This window comes from Salvelinus namaycush, unplaced genomic scaffold, assembly GCF_016432855.1.
Source record: "Salvelinus namaycush isolate Seneca unplaced genomic scaffold, SaNama_1.0 Scaffold61, whole genome shotgun sequence".
NCBI lineage: Eukaryota > Metazoa > Chordata > Actinopteri > Salmoniformes > Salmonidae > Salvelinus > Salvelinus namaycush.
In genome coordinates this window covers 152,197-179,552 of record NW_024061320.1, presented here as the reverse complement: position 1 = coordinate 179,552, position 27,356 = coordinate 152,197, and the positions used below count along the sequence as shown (strand labels likewise).

Below are 27,356 nucleotides of genomic sequence, written 5' to 3'. Positions count from 1 at the left end.
GTGGGGAGTGGAACTGTGTGTGTGTGTGTCAGGTGGGGAGTGGAACTGTGTGTGTGTGTGTGTGTGTCAGGTGGGGAGTGGAACTGTGTGTGTCAGGTGGGGAGTGGAACTGTGTGTGTCAGGTGGGGAGTGGAACTGTGTGTGTGTGTGTGTCAGGTGGGGAGTGGAACTGTGTGTGTGTGTGTGTGTGTCAGGTGGGGAGTGGAACTGTGTGTGTCAGGTGGGGAGTGGAACTGTGTGTGTCAGGTGGGGAGTGGAACTGTGTGTGTCAGGTGGGGAGTGGAACTGTGTGTGTCAGGTGGGGAGTGGAACTGTGTGTGTCAGGTGGGGAGTGGAACTGTGTGTGTGTGTGTGTCAGGTGGGGAGTGGAACTGTGTGTGTCAGGTGGGGAGTGGAACTGTGTGTGTCAGGTGGGGAGTGGAACTGTGTGTGTCAGGTGGGGAGTGGAACTGTGTGTGTCAGGTGGGGAGTGGAACTGTGTGTGTCAGGTGGGGAGTGGAACTGTGTGTGTGTGTCAGGTGGGGAGTGGAACTGTGTGTGTGTGTCAGGTGGGGAGTGGAACTGTGTGTGTGTGTCAGGTGGGGAGTGGAACTGTGTGTGTGTGTCAGGTGGGGAGTGGAACTGTGTGTGTGTGTGTCAGGTGGGGAGTGGAACTGTGTGTGGTGTGTGTGTGTGTGTGTGTGTGTCAGGTGGGGAGTGGAAGTGTGTGTGTGTGTGTGTTCTGTGTTTCTGTCAGGTGGGATATTTTGTGGGGAATGGAAGTGAGAGAGTGTGCCATGTTTATTTATGTTGAGTGATTTGCTGTAATGGGGCCTCGACTTCTCGCATTATGAGAACTGGCTTGGCCATCTAAATCCTCTCACAGTGCAAATATAATGTGATTTAAAGAGGAAGTGTGTCATGAATGCAGCCGCAAGCTTTGATGAGATGGCAGCCCAAGGTGTGTGGGTGTGCAGGGTTTTTTCTGCGTCAAAAAGGGGCTTAGGCGGGGGGCGTGGCAGGGGGCTTGGCAGGCGGCACGTTCGGGCCTTTTGGCGTAGCTGAATTTTAGAGGCCGTCATCTTGGAGGAAACACTGGCTTCTAGCCACAACAGTTGAAGCGTTAGAGCCACATTCGTAGGAAGTCAAATTCAACATGCCTCATTGGCTTCAGCCACAGCCAGACGCTTCTGTTGACCACAGAGAGAGCTAGGTTCTATCGGTTCTCCTCTACCTTGCCTGGCTGGCAAAGTACCAGGATGTTGTCTCTGATTTTGAATCTGACTTTATAGAACAACGTTTTAGAACTGAATCTGAATTCGTCTAAATTGAATATATGAAACTTAAATAAACTAGAAATGATGGTTTGTAAACTTAATACACGGACGATGAATGCAATATCTACCATATTAAAACTTAACATAATGCATTATTCATTCAATTCAGGCTCAAAGCATGAAATACAAGTTCAATTTATAAATTCAAAGATTAAATTTGTCCATTACAAATAAATAAAATCTAAAAGATGCAATATTGTAACTTTTTGGGCGACCAAATTAACATAGAGATGTGAGTTATAGATCTGTCAGTCTCATTGAAAGCAATTCTAAGAAGCGGTAGATCTGTTTTTATGTGTGCTATTTCTATGCTTCCTGTTAAGCTTCGTTTTTGCGTCTTGCGCTTCTGGTTTTATACACCACCTTCCAACAGCTGAAAATACATTATTTTTGTCTTATGGAGAAGATTTCACAGCCCTTTTTTTTTTAGATGGTACAATGATTCTCTACACTATACTTGTTTGCCTAATTTTAGTTTTTGTGACAAAAACAAACTACTAGAATTTGAGCAACCAGGAAATGTCGGAGCGATGTCTGCATAGTGCACCTTTAAAATAAAAAGTAGTAAAATATAACAATACTTTGTCAGCTCACAATTCATTGACATCACAGAATCAGGTTTGACATGGATTATGTTGAATCATTTCTGCTCGGACATGTTAGATGGAACAACGTATTTATTGAATAGCCTTCCAGTAGTCTATTACGCAGTCTGAAAGCATTAGGAATGACTTTCATAAGGTGATTTCTAATTATTCCTATTGCAAGACGCCACAAAACAAATATTGGTGCCACCAAATCATGGGCCCAGTGCAACCATATCATGGGCCCGGTGCCGCCAAATCATGGGCCCGGTGCCGCCAAATCATGGGCCCGGGGTGCCACCAAATCATGGGGTCGGGGTGCCACCAAATCATGGGGCCGGGGTGCCACCAAATCATGGGGCCGGGGTGCCACCTAATCATGGGGCCGGGGTGCCACCAAATCATGGGGCCGGGGTGCCACCAAATCATGGGGCCGGGGTGCCACCAAATCATGGGGCCGGGGTGCCACCAAATCATGGGGCCGGGGTGCCACCAAATCATGGGGCCGGTGCCACCAAATCATGGGCCCGGTGCCACCAACCGAAAGTTAGTGGTACCAGGGGAACATGTTAGTCTCGAGTCCTGTCGAGGGGTGTGGTTTTTAATGTGTTCTTCTGCCGATTGGCTGTTGGGAAGAGAGTAATGCGTTTTAGGATGTTATGCAGATAAACCTGTTGGTCGGACAAGGCTATGTATGTTGGTTCACATGGACGTCATTGATTTATGTTTACTGTAGATATAGATACTATAGATTCATGTGGCAATTCAAATGTCATCTGACTAAAATCAAAGGGTTTTAGAGAATTTGGCAGAACGTCCAACCGGCCTCTCAACCGTAGGCCACGTGTATGGCGTCGTGTGGGCGAGCGATTTGCTAATGTCAACGTTGTGAACGGAGTGCCACATGGCGGCGGTGGGGTTATGGTATGGGGCAGGTATAAGCTACGGACAATGAACACTTAGCATTTTATCAATGGCAATTTGAATACACAGAGATACCGTAACAAGGTAAATGGTCACATCAGATACTGACTGGTTTTCATGAGGTAAATGGTCACACCAGATACTGACTGGTTTTCATGAGGTAAATGGTGGTCACACCAGGAATTGACTGGTTTTCATGAGGTAAATGGTCACACCAGATACTGACTGGTTTTCATGAGGTAAATGGTCACACCAGATACTGACTGGTTTTCATGAGGTAAATGGTGGTCACACCAGGAATTGACTGGTTTTCATGAGGTAAATGGTCACACCAGATACTGACTGGTTTTCATGAGGTAAATGGTCACATCAGATACTGACTGGTTTTCATCAGGTAAATGGTGGTCACACCAGATACTGACTGGTTTTCATGAGGTAAATGGTCACATCAGATACTGACTGGTTTTCATGAGGTAAATGGTCACATCAGATACTGACTGGTTTTCATCAGGTAAATGGTGGTCACACCAGATACTGACTGGTGTTCATGAGGTAAATGGTCACATCAGATACTGACTGGTTTTCACGAGGTAAATGGTGGTCACACCAGATACTGACTGGTTTTCATCAGGTAAATGGTGGTCACACCAGATACTGACTGGTTTTCATGAGGTAAATGGTGGTCACACCAGATACTGACTGGTTTTCATGAGGTAAATGGTGGTCACACCAGATACTGACTGGTTTTCACGAGGTAAATGGTGGGCACACCAGATACTGACTGGTTTTCACGAGGTAAATGGTGGGCACACCAGATACTGACTGGTTTTCACGAGGTAAATGGTGGGCACACTAGATACTGACTGGTTTTCACGAGGTAAATGGTGGTCACACCAGATACTGACTGGTTTTCATGAGGTAAATGGTCACACCAGATACTGACTGGTTTTCTGATCCATTATTTTAACGTATCTGTGACCAACGAATGCAAATCTGTCTTCTCAGTGATGTTAAATCCATAGATTAAGGCCTAATGAATTTATTTCAATTGACTGATTTCCTCATATGAACTGTAACTCAGTAAAACCTTGGAAATGGTTGATGTTTAGTTTTTATATTTTTATTCAGTGTATTTATAGCCACTATGCTGCATCAGTTGTGCTGCACATGATAATGCTTATTTATAATAGCATAATAGCACACCATGGCCCATAGGCGATATGTATGGCCCAGTATTGATGTTATAGCATACCTGAATGACATGGCCCATAGGCTATATGCATGGCCCAGTATTGATGTTACAGCATACCTGAATGACATGGCCCATAGGCTATATGCATGGCCCAGTATTGATGTTACAGCATACCTGAATGACATGGCCCATAGGCTATATGTATGGCCCAGTATTGATGTTACAGCATACCTGAATGATATGGCCCATAGGCTATATGTATGGCCCAGTATTGATGTTACAGCATACCTGAATGACATGGCCCATAGGCTATATGTATGGCCCAGTATTGATGTTACAGCATACCTGAATGACATGGCCCATAGGCGATATGTATGGCCCAGTATTGATGTTACAGCATACCTGAATGATATGGCCCATAGGCTATATGTATGGCCCAGTATTGATGTTACAGCATACCTGAATGACATGGCCCATAGGCGATATGTATGGCCCAGTATTGATGTTACAGCATACCTGAATGACATGGCCCATAGGTGATATGCATGGCCCAATATGATGTTACAGCATACCTGAATGACATGGCCCATAGGTGATATGCATGGTCCAATAAGATGTTACAGCATACCTGAATGACATGGCCCATAGGCGATATGCATGGCCCAATATGATGTAATAAGGCTCATTTCTGGAGATGGAAATTATCTTTTAGATGGTGTCAGCATTATTTTAACATTCATTTTGTTGTAGAATGTTCTTTTAAAAAGACACCAGAACTGAGCTTCTCAGCCCCCCCACTGCTACACATTCTTCCAGAGGAAATACCGCGCACACACACACACACACACACACACACACACACACACACACACACACACACACACACACACACACACTGCTGCATACTACAGCCTTAATGAGAGTCCAACCATCTCCCTGCACTTCTCTGAAGGGGACAACACAACCAACAATATGACCTACCAACCAATGGTTTCAGCCAATAACACGACCTACCAACCAAGGGTTTCAGCCAATAACACGGCCTACCAACCAAGGGTTTCAGCCAATAACACGACCTACCAACCAATGGTTTCAGCCAATAACACGGCCTACCAACCAATGGTTTCAGCCAATAACACGGCCTACCAACCAATGGTTTCAGCCAATAACACGGCCTACCAACCAATGGTTTCAGCCAATAACACGGCCTACCAACCAATGGTTTCAGCCAATAACACGGCCTACCAACCAATGGTTTCAGCCAATAACACGGCCTACCAACCAATGGTTTCAGCCAATAACGCGGCCTACCAACCAATGGTTTCAGCCAATAACACGGCCTACCAACCAATGGTTTCAGCCAATAACACGGCCTACCAACCAATGGTTTCGGCCAATAACGCGGCCTACCAACCAATGGTTTCGGCCAATAACGCGGCCTACCAACCAATGGTTTCGGCCAATAACGCGGCCTACCAACCAATGGTTTCAGCCAATAACGCGACCTACCAACCAATGGTTTCGGCCAATAACGCGACCTACCAACCAATGGTTTCGGCCAATAACGCGGCCTACCAACCAATGGTTTCGGCCAATAACGCGGCCTACCAACCAATGGTTTCGGCCAATAACGCGGCCTACCAACCAATGGTTTCAGCCAATAACACGACCTACCAACCAATGGTTTCAGCCAATAACACGGCCTACCAACCAATGGTTTCAGCCAATAACACGGCCTACCAACCAATGGTTTCAGCCAATAACGCGGCCTACCAACCAATGGTTTCGGCCAATAACACAACCTACCAACCAATGGTTTCGGCCAATAACACGACCTACCAACCAATGGTTTCGGCCAATAACACGGCCTACCAACCAATGGTTTCGGCCAATAACGCGGCCTACCAACCAATGGTTTCAGCCAATAACGCGGCCTACCAACCAATGGTTTCAGCCAATAACGCGGCCTACCAACCAATGGTTTCAGCCAATAACACAACCTACCAACCAATGGTTTCAGCCAATAACACAACCTACCAACCAATGGTTTCAGCCAATAACGCGGCCTACCAACCAATGGTTTCAGCCAATAACACAACCTACCAACCAATGGTTTCGGCCAATAACGCGGCCTACCAACCAATGGTTTCGGCCAATAACACAACCTACCAACCAATGGTTTCGGCCAATAACGCGGCCTACCAACCAATGGTTTCGGCCAATAACACGGCCTACCTCGCCGGTGGTTTATGCCTCTCTGTATCTGTAGTCTGGTTTTCTCTCTTTCCTCTGAGGCCCGCTGTGTTACACCTTTAGGATCTGTCCCAAATGGCACCCTATTTCCTATAGAAGTGCTCTACCTATAGGGGCTCTGGTCAAAAGTAGTGCACTATATATAGAGAGAGTAGGCTGCCATTTGGGACGGTCTCCCACCGTTTGTTTTCTCTGGTCTCCTAGTTAATTGGATACCTGCGTTTCGCCGTCTGTTTATTATTTAATCCGACTTCTCGCTCTCGTTCTCCGTTCCCCTCGTTTGTTTATTGGAAGTTCAGCAGGTTTAATATAATCTGGACTGATGATCAGGCTGCTGAAGCATCGGTCCTGCTAGCTACCTGCGATGTGGATTGTTATCCCCCCCCAACCATGCTCTCTCAAAGCTGAACTAACTGGGAAAAGCTGTGTTCTTTCTGTCAGTGGGGAGGGAACATTGTAGTTGCAATGTTGACATTTCAGAATAAGTGATTGGAGGATACTGATTGGAGGAGACTGATTGGAGGAGACTGATTGGAGGATATTGTTAGGGCTGTCATAATTTGAACGTATAACGTGTAACCCATGGTTACGGAAGACGATGAAAATCCATTAACCAGTCACTTAACCGTTAAATGATTATTATTAAATGTATTTTTTTGTAGTGAACAGCTTACTGAAGATGGGGCAGCTGGGTATTCGTGTGGTTGAGTCCGTTTCTGCAGTGACGTCTTAACAACGTGATGAAACGTTGTTGCTCCTTGCTGAAACAAACAAGGCGTTGTCGGGAACACGTCTTCGGTTGCCTAGGCGACGCCCCCTTTCCCTTTTTTAGCAGCAGCTCACGTAGAAATGTAATGAATATTTAATTATATTTCAAAAGTTTTACTATTCGAAAGGGTTATTACGATGACCGCGGCCATTTTGGCTGGCCAATTACCATCGTCTGAAATCCCATGACGTCACACCCTGAGATATTGTTGCTTTAAGGATCTTGTTTTCACTACACCAGTATCGAGATACTACGATATAGCCTGGCTAAATACACACGTGACTCTAGCCTGGCTAAATACACACGTGACTCTAGCCTGGCTAAATACACACGTGACTCTAGCCTGGCTAAATACACACGTGACTCTGGCCTGGCTAAATACACACGTGACTCTGGCCTGGCTAAATACACACGTGACTCTAGCCTGGCTAAATACACACGTGACTCTAGCCTGGCTAAATACACACGTGACTCTGGCCTGGCTAAATACACACGTGACTCTGGCCTGGCTAAATACACACGTGACTCTGGCCTGGCTAAATACACACGTGACTCTGGCCTGGCTAAATACACACGTGACTCTGGCCTGGCTAAATACACACGTGACTCTGGCCTGGCTAAATACACACGTGACTCTGGCCTGGCTAAATACACACGTGACTCTGGCCTGGCTAAATACACACGTGACTCTGGCCTGGCTAAATACACACGTGACTCTGGCCTGGCTAAATACACACGTGACTCTGGCCTGGCTAAATACACACGTGACTCTGGCCTGGCTAAATACACACGTGACTCTGGCCTGGCTAAATACACACGTGACTCTGGCCTGGCTAAATACACACGTGACTCTGGCCTGGCTAAATACACACGTGACTCTGGCCTGGCTAAATACACACGTGACTCTGGCCTGGCTAAATACACACGTGACTCTGGCCTGGCTAAATACACACGTGACTCTGGCCTGGCTAAATACACACGTGACTCTGGCCTGGCTAAATACACACGTGACTCTGGCCTGGCTAAATACACACGTGACTCTGGCCTGGCTAAATACACACGTGACTCTGGCCTGGCTAAATACACACGTGACTCTGGCCTGGCTAAATACACACGTGACTCTGGCCTGGCTAAATACACACGTGACTCTGGCCTGGCTAAATACACACGTGACTCTGGCCTGGCTAAATACACACGTGACTCTGGCCTGGCTAAATACACACGTGACTCTGGCCTGGCTAAATACACACGTGACTCTGGCCTGGCTAAATACACACGTGACTCTGGCCTGGCTAAATACACACGTGACTCTGGCCTGGCTAAATACACACGTGACTCTGGCCTGGCTAAATACACACGTGACTCTGGCCTGGCTAAATACACACGTGACTCTGGCCTGGCTAAATACACACGTGACTCTGGGTGACAACATGAGGCTGTTTCTTCCAACATTAGGAAGGTTTTGCTCAAGAAATCTAATCCGCTTCATTTTTTGTTTCCTTCCTTACTTCCTAGTATGTTGATACTGGTGTCGAGAAAACACTTTTTTTTATCTTCGTCAAAGCTTTAGGGATCTTATGGATATCAGGCAGATTGTTAGTCTCCCTCCTCTCCTTCTCTCAGTCCTTGGGTCTGTTAAGTGTGTTGTTGTCCAGGACTGGAGGTCTTGTTAGTTTGTTAGTCTCCCTGGGTCGTCTCTGGGTAAAGGCTGTCAGCTAGAGACTGGCGTCTCTGGGTAGAGGCTGCCAGCTAGAGACTGGGATGAGACTGGCGTCTCTGGGTAGAGGCTGCCAGCTAGAGACTGGGATGAGACTGGTGTCTCTGGGTAAAGGCTGCCAGCTAGAGACTGGGATGAGACTGGCGTCTCTGGGTTAAGTCTGTCAGCCATGGAACAGGCACTGGCAGCGTCACTGTGGGAAGTTCATTCATTTCTGGCATTGACATGGACACCACTCTATAGTGTTTCACGGTATACCAAACTTGTGTACCTTTTCAATATTATAATTTGTGTTACATTCGGTACTAGGATTTGTTACTTTTGGTACTAGTGCCAAATGTGTCTCACGGATCAAGCTTGTCTGTCAGCCCCGCCCCTTATTATAGCTCCTGTCTGTCAGCCCCGCCCCTTATTATAGCTCCTGTCTGTCAGCCCGCCCCTTATTATAGCTCCTGTCTGTCAGCCTTATTATAGCGCCTGTCTGTCAGCCCCGCCCCTTATTATAGCTCCTGTCTGTCAGCCTTATTATAGCTCCTGTCTGTCAGCCCCGCCCCTTATTATAGCTCCTGTCTGTCAGCCCCGCCCCTTATTATAGCTCCTGTCTGTCACCCTTATTATAGCGCCTGTCTGTCAGCCCCGCCCCTTATTATAGCTCCTGTCTGTCAGCCCGCCCCTTATTATAGCTCCTGTCTGTCGGCCCGCCCCTTATTATAGCGCCTGTCTGTCGGCCCGCCCCTTATTATAGCTCCTGTCTGTCAGCCCCGCCCCTTATTATAGCGCCTGTCTGTCAGCCCCGACCCCCTTATTATAGCGCCTGTCTGTCAGCCCCGCCCCTTATTATAGCTCCTGTCTGTCAGCCCCGCCCCTTATTATAGCATCTGTCTGTCAGCCCCGCCCCTTATTATAGCATCTGTCTGTCAGCCCCGCCCCTTATTATAGCTCCTGTCTGTCAGCCCAGCCCCTTATTATAGCTCCTGTCTGTCAGCCCCGCCCCCCTTATTATAGCTCCTGTCTGTCAGCCCCTTATTATAGCTCCTGTCTGTCAGCCCCGCCCCTTGTTATAGCGCCTGTTATTATTGGTCATATACTACACCCCCTCGTGACTTGTTGCTTAAATAGATTTTACAGCTTTAGTCTGTCTCAAATGACACCTTGTCCTTATTTAGTGTAATTTGACCAGGGCCCATAGGGACCCGTTTTATACAGGGAGTAGAATGTAATTTGACCAGGGCCCATAGGGACCCGTTTTATACAGGGAGTAGAATGTAATTTGACCAGGGCCCATAGGGACACATTTTATACAGGGAGTAGAATGTAATTTGACCAGGGCCCATAGGACCCGTTTTATACAGGGAGTAGAATGTAATTTGACCAGAGCCAATAGGGACCTGTTTTATACAGGGAGTTGAATGTAATTTGGAACTCATCCATACATTGTATAGCTTTAGTATGCAGTGCCAGCAGTATACCACCCTGGATCCCACTGCTGGCTTATCTTCTGAAGCTAAGCAGGGTTGGTCCTGGTCAGTCCCTGGATGGGAGACCAGATGTTGCTGGAAGTGATGTTGAAGGGCTAGTAGGAGGCACTCTTTCCTCTGGTCTAAAAGAAATATCCCAATGCCCCAGGGTAGTGAATTGGGGACATTGCCCGGTGTAGGGTGCCGTCTTTCGGATGGGACGTTAAACGGGTGTCCTGACTTTCTGTGGTCACTAAAAGATCCCATGGCACTTGTCGTAAAGAGTAGAGGTGTTAACCCTGGTGTCCTGGCTAAACTCCCAATCTGACCCTCATACCATCACGGTCACCTAATCATCCCCAGCTTACAATTGGCTCATTTATTCACCAATTCCCCCAGGTCGTTGCTGTAAATGAGAATGTGTTGTCAGTCAACTCACCAGGTATAATTAAATGAACATAAAAGACATGTAGCTCTAGCTTGGTATATTACCTCCCACCTTGAGGTTTCCCTTTACTTCCTGTAAAACTTCAATGAATAGCCCTGGTGTTTATTTGCTTAAAAACACTGAACACAACAGGCTTTCATTAGACAGGCTTCTATTTGAGCCAGGCCTCTATTTCCTCAATGCACATAGCTTTATGCTCATTTGTATAGTTATATGTTTAATTCCACCATTCACTTCCATAATTTTTCAAATTCTTCATTTCCTGCACCAATGTGTTATCATTTTACACACTGTAAAGAAAATATAAAGTCCTTGACAGAATAATTATTCTCCTCTTCGACTGCATTTTGTTTTAGGCAGTTCTTACTTTCGCCACAGACAATTTCAGGCGTTTTATTTGCACAAATGTGTTCCGTTGCCCGACTATTAAAAGGGATTGAGACTCGCCATTTTAATAGAAGTTTTACGGTAAATGGAGGGAGATTCATTCTGTAGATCTGTTCTTAGTGTAGGCTGCTGCTTTGTTCGTATTGTAACTCTGAGGCTTAACTTAACCTATCACCCAAGGGGGCCTGGTCCATAGTAGTCCACTGTGATACCAGTATCTCTATAGTAGTCCACTGTGATACCAGTATCTCTATAGTAGTCCACTGTGATACCAGTATCTCTATAGTAGTCCACTGTGATACCAGTATCTCTATAGTAGTCCACTGTGATACCAGTATCTCTATAGTAGTCCACTGTGATACCAGTATCTCTATAGTAGTCCACTGTGATACCAGTATCTCTATAGTAGTCCACTGTGATACCAGTATCTCTATAGTAGTCCACTGTGATACCAGTATCTCTATAGTAGTCCACTGTGATACCAGTATCTCCATAGTAGTCCACTGTGATACCAGTATCTCCATAGTAGTCCACTGTGATACCAGTATCTCTATAGTAGTCCACTGTGATACCAGTATCTCCATAGTAGTCCACTGTGATGCCAGTATCTCCATAGTAGTCCACTGTGATGCCAGTATCTCTATAGTAGTCCACTGTGATACCAGTATCTCTATAGTAGTCCACTGTGATGCCAGTATCTCTATAGTAGTCCACTGTGATGCCAGTATCTCCATAGTAGTCCACTGTGATGCCAGTATCTCCATAGTAGTCCACTGTGATGCCAGTATCTCCATAGTAGTCCACTGTGATGCCAGTATCTCCATAGTAGTCCACTGTGATGCCAGTATCTCCATAGTAGTCCACTGTGATGCCAGTATCTCCATAGTAGTCCACTGTGATGCCAGTATCTCCATAGTAGTCCACTGTGATGCCAGTATCTCCATAGTAGTCCACTGTGATGCCAGTATCTCCATAGTAGTCCACTGTGATGCCAGTATCTCCATAGTAGTCCACTGTGATGCCAGTATCTCCATAGTAGTCCACTGTGATGCCAGTATCTCCATAGTAGTCCACTGTGATGCCAGTATCTCCATAGTAGTCCACTGTGATGCCAGTATCTCCATAGTAGTCCACTGTGATGCCAGTATCTCCATAGTAGTCCACTGTGATGCCAGTATCTCCATAGTAGTCCACTGTGATGCCAGTATCTCCATAGTAGTCCACTGTGATGCCAGTATCTCCATAGTAGTCCACTGTGATGCCAGTATCTCCATAGTAGTCCACTGTGATGCCAGTATCTCCATAGTAGTCCACTGTGATGCCAGTATCTCCATAGTAGTCCACTGTGATGCCAGTATCTCCATAGTAGTCCACTGTGATGCCAGTATCTCCATAGTAGTCCACTGTGATGCCAGTATCTCCATAGTAGTCCACTGTGATGCCAGTATCTCCATAGTAGTCCACTGTGATGCCAGTATCTCCATAGTAGTCCACTGTGATGCCAGTATCTCCATAGTAGTCCACTGTGATGCCAGTATCTCTATAGTAGTCCACTGTGATGCCAGTATCTCCATAGTAGTCCACTGTGTAGGGTGTATTAGGGCTGTGATACCAGTATCTCCATAGTAGTCCACTGGGCAAAAATGAAAACACGAAGCAGACTAAACTCTCTTTTAGTCCTTCAGAAACCTGTTGTCTGTAAAATATGTTTTGCTACAGCTTAGAAAATAAACGCTCTGTCTCTGTTTCTGTGTCTCTGTGTCTCTGTGTCTCTGTGTCTCTCTCTCTGTCTCTCTGTCTTTCTCTGTCTGTCTCTCTTTTTCTCTTTCTCTCGCTCTCTTTCTCTGTCTGTCTCTCTCTCTCGTTGGAGATGTCAGACATACCCATCATATCAGTATGTATTGAATTAACAACTTACAGTGATGCTGACGCTACGTGACTCCTGGAGCTTTAGACCTCTTTGATACTGTATCATAGCGTTGCTATGACAGCCACGTCAGCTTTTTTGAAGTATTTAATGAGATGTGATGAGAAAGATTAAAGTATTGTCTAGGGGCTAAGCCAAGTTTACAACTGTTCAAAATTAAACCATAGTGGTTAATTAGATATGTACAACACGATAGTTTTGAAACGGATTAGCATTCAATCAGTAAATTTCTCCCTATACGTTGGAATAGAGGCGCTACTACAGACCCGGGTTCGTTACCCGGGCTGTGCTACAACTGACCGTGGCCGCCATTGGACGGCGTATAATTTGGCCCAGCGTCGTCCAGGTTATTAAACGTTTTAAGACTCCAACCATCTGCTTCCTGTGTATTTATAAATGTTTTACCTTTAACTAGGTAAGTCAGTTAAGAACAAATTCTTATTTACAATGACGGCCTTGGAACAGTGGTTTGACTGCCTTGTTCAGGGGCAGAACGACAGATTTTTACCTTGTCAGCTCGGAGATTTCGATCTTGCAACCTTTCGGTTACTAGTCCAACGTTCTAACCACTAGGATACCTGCCGCCCCGAGGTGAGGTTGAGGGTTTGGCCGGTTGGGCTTTACTTGGCCCATCACTCCTTGTAGCGGGCCTGGTGCCTGCAGGCTGACCCCCCCCGGGGTTAAGCTGGCGGGTGTAAAGGAGTGTGGTTCGGCCGGTCATGTCCCTCCCCCTCCCCTGGGTTAAGCTGGCGGGTGTTAAGGAGCGCGGTTAGGCCGGTCATGTTCCCCCCCCCCCCCCCCCCCCCGGGTTAAGCTGGCGGGTGTTAAGGAGTGTGGTTCGACCGGTCATGTCGTCCGTCCCCCCCCCCCCCGGGTTAAGCTGGCGGGTGTTAAGGAGCGTGGTTCGGCCGGTCATGTCCCCCCCCCCCCTCCCGGGGTTAAGCTGGCGGGTGTTAAGGAGCGTGGTTAGGCCGGTCATGTCCGTCCGTCCCCCCCCCCCCCCCGGGTTAAGCTGGCGGGTGTTAAGGAGCGTGGTTAGGCCGGTCATGTCCCCCCCCCCCCGGGGTTAAGCTGGCGGGTGTTAAGGAGCGTGGTTAGGCCGGTCATGTCCCCCCCCCCCCCCCCTCCCGGGGTTAAGCTGGCGGGTGTTAAGGAGCGTGGTTAGGCCGGTCATGTTTCGGAGGACTCATGACTCCACCTTCGCCTCTCCTGGCCCTCTAGTGGCTAACAGGTGGTACTTCTCTACCCTCAATTATCGCTGTCAAACTGATCAAGATGTCAAACTGATCAAGATGTCAAACTGATCAAGATGTCAAACTGATCAAGCCGTCAAACTGATCAAGCCGTCAAACTGATCAAGCCGTCAAACTGATCAAGCCGTCAAACTGATCAAGCCGTCAAACTGATCAAGCCGTCAAACTGATCAAGCTGTCCAAACTAATCAAGCTGTCCAAACTAATCAAGCCTTCAAAACGCTTTTCTTTTCCCCCCTACTTTACTAAACGAAGGTCATTTCCAATTTGCGGAGTGATTCCCTCATCGATCCAGCCACTACATGTTTATAATGAACCATGTCAATTTGCTTTGACTTCCTGTAATGAAGTAAGACTGATGGGGGGGGAGTTGCATGGTCGAGCCAGACTCCAATAACCACCACTGTGTGTCTCACAGCGTGCATGTTTATGAGACGGTGTTTGGGGCAGGAGAGTCGGGAGTGTGTGTACTGTGTAACCCGAGGGGTTCATGGCACAAGTAGGGAAGGTTGCGAAAAAATTAACATTTTGTAGTTTGACCGACTATAATATGCGCCATCTGGTGTTTCCTGCTGAAGCGTTTGGAACAGGAAACGCAGGTCGACTGCTAAATAACACATTACTTCTCAGGGACGAATTGACTCGGCGCAGTAAAAAGCCAGGGGCAAGTTTAGAGAAAGGTTGTGGTCGGTGTTGAAGGTGCTTCTGGTGCAGAGTGGACAACAAAATATCAGCATCCCAAAATGGCACCCTGTGCACTTCTTTAGACCAGGGTTCTCGTCAAATGTAGTTCACTGTATGGAGTAGGGTGCCATTTGGTGTGGAGCATAAGTGTTTCCTGTGCTCTGGGGGCGGAGTCTGTGTTTCCTGTGCTCTGGGGGCGGAGTCTGTGTTTCCTGTGCTCAGGGGAGGAGTGGCCAACAACAACAACAGTGAAGAGGTGACTCCGGGATGCTGGCCTTCTAGGCAGAGTTGCAAAGAAAAAGCCATATCTCAGACTGGCCAATAAAATAAAATATTAAGATGGGCAAAAGAACACAGACACTGGACAGAGGAACTCTGCCTAGAAGGCCAGCATCCCGGAGTCGCCTCTTCACTGTTGAGACTGGTGTTTTGCAGGTACTATTTAATGAAGCTGCCAGTTGAGGACTTGTGAGGCGTCTGTTTCTCAAACTAGACACTCTAATGTACTTGTCCTCTTGCTCAGTTGTGCACTGGGGCCTCCCACTCCTCTTTCTATTCTGGTTAGAGCCAGTTTGCGCTGTTCTGTGAAGGGAGTAGTACACAGCGTTGTACGAGATCTTCAGTTTCTAGGCAATTTCTCACATGGAATAGCCTTCATTTCTCAGAACAAGAATAGACTGACGAGTTTCAGAAGAAAGTTCTTTGTTTCTTGCCATTTTGGGCCTGTAATCGAACCCACAAATGCTGATGCTCCAGATACTCAACTAGTCTAAAGAAGTCCAGTTTTATTGCTTCTTTAATCAGTTTTCAGCTGTGCTAACATAATTGCAAAAGGGTTTTCTAATTATCAATTAGCCTTTTTAAAATGATAAACTTGGATTAGCTAACACAACGTGCCGTTGGAACACAGGAGTAATGGTTGCTGATAATGGGCCTCTGTACGTCTATGTAGATATTCCATAAAATATCTGCCGTTTCCACCTACAATAGTCATTTACAATGTCTACACTGTATTTCTGATCAACTTGTTATTTTAATGGACCATGTTTTTTATGCTTTTCTTTTAAAAACGAGGACATTTCTAAGTGACCCCGGACTTTTGAACGTGTGTGTGTGTGTAATAGGTATGGCGCCATTTTGGATGCAAACTCTGGTCTGCTTTGGTAAATGATGCTTGGTTAAATTATAAAGGGGAAATCTGCAGTTGCTGTATCCATTTTATATTTTTTTTAATGATATGAGCCCATTAATTCTTGAAGAATATAACTTATAAATGTCTATTGAGCTTAGTTCAACCATCGCACCCCACTAAATGTATTGGAGAAAGGATTTTAAACTGTATAGAACTGCCTTAATGTTGCTGGGCCCCAGGAAGAGTAGCTCTTGGGGATCCTTATACAAAATAATACCCCGATCAGAACCTACAATACAAGCTTGTTTTACTCCAATGTTTGTAAACAAACTAAAAATAAACACTATATAGGTCGTTGTCAATAAAACGTCTCGATCATCCAGCTGGGAATTTCAACACGGGAACTCCGGCCTCTTTCTGGAGCTCTGGAACTCTTTCTGGGAGCTCTGGAACTCTTTCTGGGAGCTCTGGAACTCTTTCTGGGAGCTCTGGAACTCTTTCTGGGAGCTCTGGAACTCTTTCTGGGAGCTCTGGAACTCTTTCTGGAAACTCTGGAACTCTTTCTGGAAACTCTGGAACTCTTTCTGGAACTCTTTCTGGAAACTCTGGAACTCTTTCTGGAAACTCTGGAACTCTTTCTGGAAACTCTGGAACTCTTTCTGGAAACTCTGGAACTCTTTCTGGAAACTCTGGAACTCTTTCTGGAACTCTTTCTGGAAACTCTGGAACTCTTTCTGGAAACTCTGGAACTCTTTCTGGAAACTCTGGAACTCTTTCTGGAAACTCTGGAACTCTTTCTGGAAACTCTGGAACTCTTTCTGGAAACTCTGACTAAGACTTGTAGAAAACTGACATGATTTGACCTCGTATTTTTCAGAGTTGGTATACTTCACCAGCTCGTATCTATGTGAAGTTGGATTCCGTGTTCTCGTCTGCTTTAAAACCAAATATCGGTACAGGTTAGAATGTGACAGCAGAGATGAGGTGCCGCTCTCGACCACGCCCCCTGACATGCGTCAAGCCACACCCATCTCATTAGTGGTGGTGAGATCAGATACATTGTCAGACTAATTTGCATTTGACTGTCATCATGGCCCCACATTAACAGTATGTGATGGTGAGTTGAGAAGACAATCAGAAATACTGTTAGAATGTTTTTCAATTGAATGTCATAACCCCAAATAAAAAAAATAGACATGGGCTGTTAATTATGTAATTATTTTCACATGGTTGGGGTGGGGAGGATTTTCAGATATCAAAATGGGGATGTAGGCCAAAACACTTGGGGAACCCCTGGCCCACATCAAATAACTGCATGGTCAAGGTAAAAATCTGTCGTTCTGTCCCTGAACAAGGCAGTTAACCCACTGTTCCCCGGGCGCCGAAGACGTGGATGGATGATTATGGTATCTCCCCCCCCCGCACCTCTCTGATTCAGAGGGGTTGGGGTTACATGAGGAAGACACATTTCAGTTGAACGTTTTCAGTTGTTCAACTGACTAGGAATCCCCCCCTTTCCCCTTTCAGATATCAAAATGGGGATGTCGGCCAAAACACGTGGGGAACCCCTGACCCACACCAAATAACTGACTAGGAATCCCCCCCTTTCCCCTTTCAGATATCAAAATGGGGCTGTCGGCCAAAACACTTGGGGAACCCCTGACCCACACCAAATAACTGACTAGGAATCCCCCCCTTTCCCCTTTCAGATATCAAAATGGGGATGTCGGCCAAAACACGTGGGGAACCCCTGACCCACACCAAATAACTGACTAGGAATCCCCCCCCTTTCCCCTTTCAGATATCAACATGGGGCTGTGGGCCAAAACACGTGGGGAACCCCTGACCCACACCAAATAACTGACTAGGAATCCCCCCCCTTTCCCCTTTCAGATATCAACATGGGGCTGTCGGCCAAAACACGTGGGGAACCCCTGACCCACACCAAATAACTGACTAGGAATCCCCCCCTTTCCCCTTTCAGATATCAAAATGGGGCTGTCGGCCAAAACACTTGGGGAACCCCTGACCCACACCAAATAACTGCATGCTTTTCATGGTCACTAAACATACATTGATCATGTCATTTCACATATGTGAGGGCAGCCTCACGATCTCTCACTATTAGTCACCATTAATTGTATATATTTGAGTAATGTCTTATATAAAGGGAACTATAGCTGACCAGTATGAGATGTTTTAGGGTTTGATATCACGGATGGTTGGTCGGACATCCATAGCTTTGTCTAGGAATTTGAGAGTGGTTCCAATTTCGTATTGTTTCAACTGCTAATTGGCTCCCGTCAAGCCTCTCTATGATCTGATTTAGCCAATAGGAGAGTAGGAGAGTAGCCGAAAGACTTTAAAAGCTGCCCATTTGGACGTTCTGTCTCGTCAGTAGTTTAACTTTCTAATTATGGACCAACTTTGAGACCAAGAGAAGCTTTGATGACGTTGTCTAGTAGTTGACTACAAAAAGCTGTCAGAACTCGAATTCTTACACACGTTTTTTCTTTTCTCCGCGTGATGGTTATTTGCGTCTAGCAATTCTGAAAACCTCGTCGAGCCGATCGTTGACAAAAAAAAATGACATTGAATGCATAATTGCTGTCAACTTGCCTTGGGATCTTTTTTAGTGGTTCTGAAGTAGGCCTTGCTTGGGCGGAAGCTTCCCAAACAGCACCCTATTGTAGTCAAAAGTAGTGTGCACTATGCAGGGGGAGTCGGGTGCCATTGAGGACACTGCCACTTTATTGTGCTGCAGTGTGTCTTTGCAAATTGTCAGGTTGTGGGTGTTCTGAAGCAGAGTTAGAAACTACTCCTTCCCTTTTTTAGGTTCGATAATTATGCATCCAATTATCCTGTCATATGGATATATGCGCATATTTCTTCCTCAACTCGCTGGGCTAATCGTTGCATTGATCTGAGGGAGAGAAATATTACATTTGGGTTCTCTGCTGGCCTCTCTGCCTGGCTGGCAGGCTCTTTTTACAGACACATTTCTATCTGTCCCTCCCTCCCTTTTTTTTATTTTTTATCCTAGAAACTCTCGTTCTCTCTCTCTCTCTCTCTCTCTCTCTCTCTCTCTCTCTCTCTCTCTCTCTCTCGTTCTCTCTCTCGTTCTCTCTCTCGTTCTCTCTCTCGTTCTCTCTCTCGTTCTCTCTCTCGTTCTCTCTCTCGTTCTGTCTCTCGTTCTCTCTCTCGTTCTCTCTCTCGTTCTGTCTCTGTCTCTGTCTCTGTCTCTGTCTCTGTCTCTGGTTCTCTCTGCCTCTCTCTGGTTCTCTCTGCCTCTCTCTGGTTCTCTCTGCCTCTCTCTGGTTCTCTCTGCCTCTCTCTGCCTCTCTCTGGTTCTCTCTGGTTCTCTCTGCCTCTCTCTCTTGTTCTCTCTCTCTCTCTCTCTTGTTCTCTCTCTCTCTCTCTCTCGTTCTCTCTCTCTCTGGTTCTCTCTCTCTCTGGTTCTCTCTCTCTCTTGTTCTCTCTCTCTCTTGTTCTCTCTCTCTCTTGTTCTCTCTCTCTCTTGTTCTCTCTCTCTCTTGTTCTCTCTCTCTCTTGTTCTCTCTCTCTCTTGTTCTCTCTCTCTCTCTTGTTCTCTCTCTCTCTCTCTCTCTCTCTCTCTCTCTCTCTCTCTCTCTCTCTCTCTCTCTCTCTCTCTCTCTCTCTCTCTCTCTCTCTCTCTCTCTCTCTCTCTCTCGTTCTCTCTCTCTCTCTCTCTCTCTCTCTCTCTCTCTCTCTCTCTCTAGTTTGTGAGAGGTAGTTTGTTTCCAAATGGAAAGTTGTAAAATGTTAATCCTAGAAACTCATTAGCTGTCTGCGTTGACAGGTGGACATGTTTTATGCTCTGCCTTGTGGATGTTATGGTAATTATAGGGCGGATGTATTGATTGATGCTTCTGGTTCCCTCTGCGCCGCTCCGCTGCTGTAGCACTCGGTGACCATAGTAACCTTTTTCCTTGTCAATATTTTCATGCACAGATGGAAATTGTTGATTGGTTCCAGTCTTTAAATTTTTTTTTTTTTACCTTGTCCGTGGTCGTTTAAAAAAAAATAAAAAAATACTGCCTCCGTCTGGAATCGTTGCTGTTAATGAGTTGATGGGGTTGGATCGGATATCCTCGTCTCTGCATGTGTGGGCTTGTCTGAGTCTCATGCCAGACGCCACTCAAACTGAGATGACGTGTAACTTGGAGAACCAAGGGGTTAAATCAAACTGGATGTAACAGCTGAATAGAGCTTTTGTACACCCGTTTACTTTGCTTATGTTCTTTCCGTACGAGAACCCATTTCCCTTGCCTCAATTAGTGCTTTGTATTTTGAGTAAGCTTCCGTCTGGAATTGTTGCTGTTAATGAGTTGATGGGGTTGGATCGGATATCCTCGTCTCTGCATGTGTGGGCTTGTCTGAGTCTCATGCCAGACGCCACTCAAACTGAGATGAAGTGTAACTTGAAGAACCAAGGGGTTAAATCAAACTGGATGTAACAGCTGAATAGAGCTTTTGTACACCCGTTTACTTTGCTTATGTTCTTTCCGTACGAGAACCCATTTCCCTTGCCTCAATTAGTGCTTTGTATTTTGAGTAAAAAGCCAAAGAACATTGGAACTATAGGATTAGTCTGTTAGATTGGCTGATTTTTGTATACAAGCACACCAGAGCCTTACGTTACAGAGGCTAGGTCTCTGTAGCACACCAGAGCCTTACTTTACAGAGGCTAGGTCTCTGTAGCACACCAGAGCCTTACTTTACAGAGGCTAGGTCTCTGTAGCACGCCAGAGCCTTACTTTACAGAGGCTAGGTCTCTGTAGCACACCAGAGCCTTACTCTACAGAGGCTAGGTCTCTGTAGCACACCAGAGCCTTACTCTACAGAGGCTAGGTCTCTGTAGCACGCCAGAGCCTTACTCTACAGAGGCTAGGTCTCTGTAGCACACCAGAGCCTTACTTTACAGAGGCTAGGTCTCTGTAGCACACCAGAGCCTTACTTTACAGAGGCTAGGTCTCTGTAGCACACCAGAGCCTTACTCTACAGAGGCTAGGTCTCTGTAGCACACCAGAGCCTTACTTTACAGAGGCTAGGTCTCTGTAGCACACCAGAGCCTTACTTTACAGAGGCTAGGTCTCTGTAGCACACCAGAGCCTTACTCTACAGAGGCTAGGTCTCTGTAGCACGCTAGCATAGTCTGGGCCCTCAGCACTGTCCTGACAATTGGCGTTAAGGAGTTTTGAATTCCGTCTGTGTTCTCTTTCCCCACGAGGAGAATATGAGTCTAGCGTTTACACTCTGCAGGCCCAGTGAGAAATCAGGGTTTAACCTAGCGGAGAATGTCCTCTGTACTCACTATGGCTCACAGCAGCCAGGTAATCGAGCTCCACATTTACATGCCTTATTCATCCTACAGGGCCAAACTGGGTCCAAGATTAATCCTCTGGAGCCTGGCGGATGATGTTTCTCTAGTTTTTACTTGGACTATTTTTGTCTTAACAGCTTTTTGTCAACTTTTTTTTCTTATGCTTTTTGTGAACAACTTGGTCCTCCTAATTACAGGTTTTTTCTCAGGCTCGGTTCTAGGCCCTGGTGTTCCACAGGGCTCAGTTCTAGGCCTTCTCCTGTTCTCTCTCTGGTGTTCCCCAGGGCTCGGTTCTAGGCTCTCCTGTTCTCTCTCTGGTGTTCCCCAGGGCTCGGTTCTAGGCTCTCCTGTTCTCTCTCTGGTGTTCCCCAGGGCTCGGTTCTAGGCCTTCTCCTGTTCTCTCTGGTGTTCCCCAGGGCTCGGTTCTAGGCCCTCCTGTTTTCTCAGGTGTTCCCCAGGGCTCGGTTCTAGGCTCTCCTGTTCTCTCAGGTATTCCCCAGGGCTCGGTTCTAGGTTCCCTCTTCCTCTCTCTGTAAACTCACTCACTTGGTTCTGTCATATGATATCCTCTCATGGTCTCTATGACTCCTCTACTTGAGGAGTGACATCATATTAACTCAGCATCGTGTTAATGATCTGAGGAGTGACATCGTATTAACTCAGCACCGTGCTGTTAATGATCTGAGGAGTGACATCATATTAACTCAGCACCGTGTTAATGATCTGAGGAGTGACATCATATTAACTCAGCACCGTGTTAATGATCTGATGAGTGACATCATATTAACTCAGCACCGTGTTAATGATCTGAGGAGTGACATCGTATTAACTCAGCACCGTGTTAATGATCTGAGGAGTGACATCATATTAACTCAGCATCGTGTTAATGATCTGAGGAGTGACATCGTATTAACTCAGCACCGTGTTAATGATCTGAGGAGTGACATCATATTAACTCAGCACCGTGTTAATGATCTGAGGAGTGACATCATATTAACTCAGCATCGTGTTAATGATCTGAGGAGTGACATCATATTAACTCAGCACCGTGTTAATGATCTGAGGAGTGACATCATATTAACTCAGCACCGTGTTAATGATCTGAGTGACATCATATTAACTCAGCACAGTGTTAATGATCTGAGGAGTGACTTCATATTAACTCAGCACCGTGTTAATGATCTGAGGAGTGACATCATATTAACTCAGCACCGTGTTAATGATCTGAGGAGTGACATATTAACTCAGCACCATGTTAATGATCTGAGGAGTGACATCATATTAACTCAGCACCGTGCTGTTAATGATCTGAGGAGTGACATCATATTAACTCAGCACCGTGCTGTTAATGATCTGAGGAGTGACATCATATTAACTCAGCACCGTGCTGTTAATGATCTGAGGAGTGACATCATATTAACTCAGCACCGTGCTGTTAATGATCTGAGGAGTGACATCATATTAACTCAGCAACGTGTTAATGATCTGAGGAGTGACATCATTAACTCAGCACCGTGCTGTTAATGATCTGAGGAGTGACATCATATTAACTCAGCACCGTGTTAATGATCTGAGTGACATCATATTAACTCAGCACCGTGTTAATGATCTGAGGAGTGACATATTAACTCAGCACCGTGCTGTTAATGATCTGAGGAGTGACATCATATTAACTCAGCACCGTGTTAATGATCTGAGGAGTGACATCATATTAACTTAGCAACGTGTTAATGATCTGAGGAGTGACATCATATTAACTCAGCACCGTGTTAATGATCTGAGGAGTGACATCATATTAACTCAGCACCGTGCTGTTAATGATCTGAGTGACATCATGTTAACTCAGCACCGTGCTGTTAATGATCTGAGGAGTGACATCATATTAACTCAGCACCGTGCTGTTAATGATCTGAGGAGTGACATCATATTAACTCAGCACCGTGCTGTTAATGATCTGAGGAGTGACATCATATTAACTCAGCACCGTGTTAATGATCTGAGGAGTGACATCATATTAACTCAGCACCGTGTTAATGATCTGAGGAGTGACATCATATTAACTCAGCACCGTGTTAATGATCTGAGGAGTGACATCATATTAACTCAGCACCGTGTTAATGATCTGAGGAGTGACATCATATTAACTCAGCACCGTGTTAATGATCTGAGGAGTGACATCATATTAACTCTGCACCGTGTTAATGATCTGAGGAGTGACATCATATTAACTCAGCACCGTGTTAATGATCTGAGGAGTGACATCATATTAACTCAGCACCGTGTTAATGATCTGAGGAGTGACATCATATTAACTCTGCACCGTGTTAATGATCTGAGGAGTGACATCATATTAACTCAGCACCGTGTTAATGATCTGAGGAGTGACATATTAACTCAGCACCGTGTTAATGATCTGAGGAGTGACATCATATTAACTCTGCACCGTGTTAATGATCTGAGGAGTGACATCATATTAACTCAGCACCGTGTTAATGATCTGAGGAGTGACATCATATTAACTCAGCACCGTGTTAATGATCTGAGGAGTGACATCATATTAACTCTGCACCGTGTTAATGATCTGAGGAGTGACATCATATTAACTCAGCACCGTGTTAATGATCTGAGGAGTGACATCATATTAACTCAGCACCGTGTTAATGATCTGAGGAGTGACATCATATTAACTCAGCACCGTGTTAATGATCTGAGGAGTGACATCATATTAACTCAGCACCGTGTTAATGATCTGAGGAGTGACATCATATTAACTCAGCACCGTGTTAATGATCTGAGGAGTGACATCATGTTAACTCAGCACCGTGTTAATGATCTGAGGAGTGACATCATATTAACTCAGCACCGTGTTAATGATCTGAGGAGTGACATCATATTAACTCAGCACCGTGTTAATGATCTGAGGAGTGACATCGTATTAACTCAGCACCGTGTTAATGATCTGAGGAGTGACATCATATTAACTCAGCACCGTGTTAATGATCTGAGGAGTGACATCATATTAACTCAGCACCGTGTTAATGATCTGAGGAGTGACATCATATTAACTCAGCACCGTGTTAATGATCTGAGGAGTGACATCATATTAACTCAGCACCGTGCTGTTAATGATCTGAGGAGTGACATCATATTAACTCAGCACCGTGTTAATGATCTGAGGAGTGACATCATATTAACTCAGCACCGTGCTGTTAATGATCTGAGGAGTGACATCATATTAACTCAGCACCGTGTTAATGATCTGAGGAGTGACATCATATTAACTCAGCACCGTGTTAATGATCTGAGGAGTGACATCATATTAACTCAGCACCGTGCTGTTAATGATCTGAGGAGTGACATCATTAACTTTTTAACTGTTGTCCTCACCTTGATTTTGTTGCTCTGAAAACTGAAATGAGATGCACTTTTGACTACTTCTTGATTATCTTGAATTTAGATATTTATTTTGTATTTAGTTTTTCTTCAGTGTATATAATTGTTTCGTATCCTGATATTTGTTTATTTTTCTTCCCCCTCACCTCTAGCATTTACACGTTAAAAACATTAAGGATGACGTGGTAAGACCGCTACTTATTTCTCTCTTTCAGAAATCAGTCTCCTGTCTGCCTCTTCCTCTTCCTGCTCTCTGTCACCTTGTCTGTACTATTGTACATAACCCTCATTCTTTTCCTTCTCTTTCTTTACTAATTGCATGTTTGTTCAGTTTCCAGACTACAGTAGCGATGCTCCCATTACCAGACTAACATCGGAGGCTCATGTACAAACCCACATTTCTCTCCCTCTCTCTCTCTCCGCTAACAACATGTGGTGTGTACGAGCTAAGTAGTGTTTCTACAGTATGTCTCTGGTAACAAGCAGTATGCTTCCTGACATTCTGCAGTGCATTCTTCCCTGCCTATCTGCGTCTCTCTCCCGCCTGCCTGCGTCTCTCTCTCTCCCGCCTGCCTGCGTCTCTCTCTCTCTCTCCCGCCTGCCTGCGTCTCTCTCCCTCCCGCCTGCCTGCGTCTCTCTCCCTCCCGCCTGCCTGCGTCTCTCTCCCTCCCGCCTGCCTGCGTCTCTCTCCCTCCCGCATGCCTGCGTCTCTCTCTCTCCCTCCCGCCTGCCTGCGTCTCTCTCCCGTCTGTTTGAATGAACCCCGACTGCCTGCGTCTCTCTCCCGCCTGCCTGCGTCTCTCTCCCGTCTGTTTGAATGAACCCAGACTGCCTGCGTCTCTCTCCCGTCTGTTTGAATGAACCCCGACTGCCTGCGTCTCTCCCCCGCCTGCCTGCGTCTCTCTCTCTCCCGCCTGCCTGCGTCTCTCTCTCTCCCGCCTGCCTGCGTCTCTCTCTCTCCCGCCTGCCTGCGTCTCTCTCCCGTCTGTTTGAATGAACCCCGACTGCCTGCGTCTCTCTCCCGCCTGCCTGCGTCTCTCTCCCGTCTGTTTGAATGAACCCCGACTGCCTGCGTCTCTCCCCCGCCTGCCTGCGTCTCTCTCTCTCCCGCCTGCCTGCGTCTCTCTCTCCCCCGCCTGCCTGCGTCTCTCTCCCGCCTGCCTGCGTCTCTCTCCCGCCTGTTTGAATGAACCCCGACAGCCATGTTATTTCCATTGACAAGCATCTAACAGAATGCATATGGTGTCCGTCAGGGTTTGTGATATGCAGATCAGTTTGAGTGTGAAGCCTGACATTGGAGTGGACCCTTCCCATGTCCTGTCCTGTTCCGCTGGAGGGGAAGCGTGACTTATAGAATTAGGTGGTCGGCGGTCGCAGTGCTGAGCGGTGGTTTATGAGTTCAAATGGCACCCTATTCCCTATGTAGTGCCCTACTTTTGACCCTAGGCTCATAGTAAGGCTCTGGTCAAAAGTAGTGCACTACAGTATTCAGGTAATAGGGAGCCATTTGGGAAGCAGCCGAGGAAAGCTAAATGATTGTACACGAACAGCTGTTTTTGACAGTGAAGACATTTTAAAACGATAGAGATGTCAACTCCCCGTGTAGCCTAATACAATTTGTTGAGGACAGATTCAACAATTTGTCTGGATTGTCTCCTTCTAGCCTGGCTCTCTGTCAGACCCTCTCCCCCTGTTAGGTCAGTACTGTTCCACGTGACTGCTATTTAATAACGCCTTGTCCGTAGTAGATGCATGTATTGTTGATCCGTAGGCCCCAGCAACGTCTTTCTGTACAACACAGTGCAGCAGGCGATGCTTAGCCAGCCCGATCCAATCCACTGACGGCCCGCTGGCTACGACTCCATCATCGCCGGCCTCGAAATGCTGCTGGAATTTCATTCAGCAACAGCCTCCCTCCCTCCCTCCCTCCCTCCCTCCCTCCCTCCCTCCCTCCCTCCCTCCCTCCCTCCCTCCCTCCCTCCCTCCCTCCCTCCCTCCCTCCCTCCCTCCCTCCCTCCCTCCCTCCCTCCCTCTTATTAGACCCTCTTATTAGACCCTCTTATTAGACCCTCTTATTAGACCCTCCTCTTTCATTAAAAAAATTCCATCTCAATTCCATCTCAAGTCTCTGTCCCTCTCCCTTTCCCTCCTTCCCTTCCTCAATAACAATGTTTCAACCAAGTGAAATCCTTTGATTTCTCTCCCTCTCCCCTCTCCTAAAACCCTCTTGCTCTAAAAAAAGCTGTATTTTCAAATCCGTGTTATTTTCTATCCTCTTCGCTGTCCTTTCCATCTTTTATCCCATCTTGTGAATCGATTGGCGTGACGACGATCTGTGTCTGTTTGTGCCGAGGGGGGTGGAACCAGAATCGTCTAATCAGAGGCAGTGATCACGGCATGTCTCCTGCAGAGCGAACAACGCTGCTAAAACCCCCAGCTCAAACACTAGCGCTTGATTCCAAACCAACACACACTGACGATAATCAGGAGGATAAACAGAAACAGAACAGAGACTGTTAATAGTGGAGGCCTTGTGTACAGTCAATAGAGATGCTTGACTCCAAACAAACACACAC

General features: G+C 46.3%; 1 protein-coding gene across 1 annotated transcript in view; it reads left to right on the top strand.

Moving 5' to 3' along the window:
- The window catches only part of diaph3 (diaphanous-related formin 3), a 75,433-nt gene that overhangs the window by 23,986 nt on the left and 24,091 nt on the right, over positions 1-27,356 (top strand). Inside the window, exon 2 of the mRNA XM_038986958.1 lies at positions 24,933-24,965. Coding sequence (XP_038842886.1) covers positions 24,933-24,965 — 33 coding nt within the window. The remainder of the gene's footprint in view (positions 1-24,932; positions 24,966-27,356) is intronic.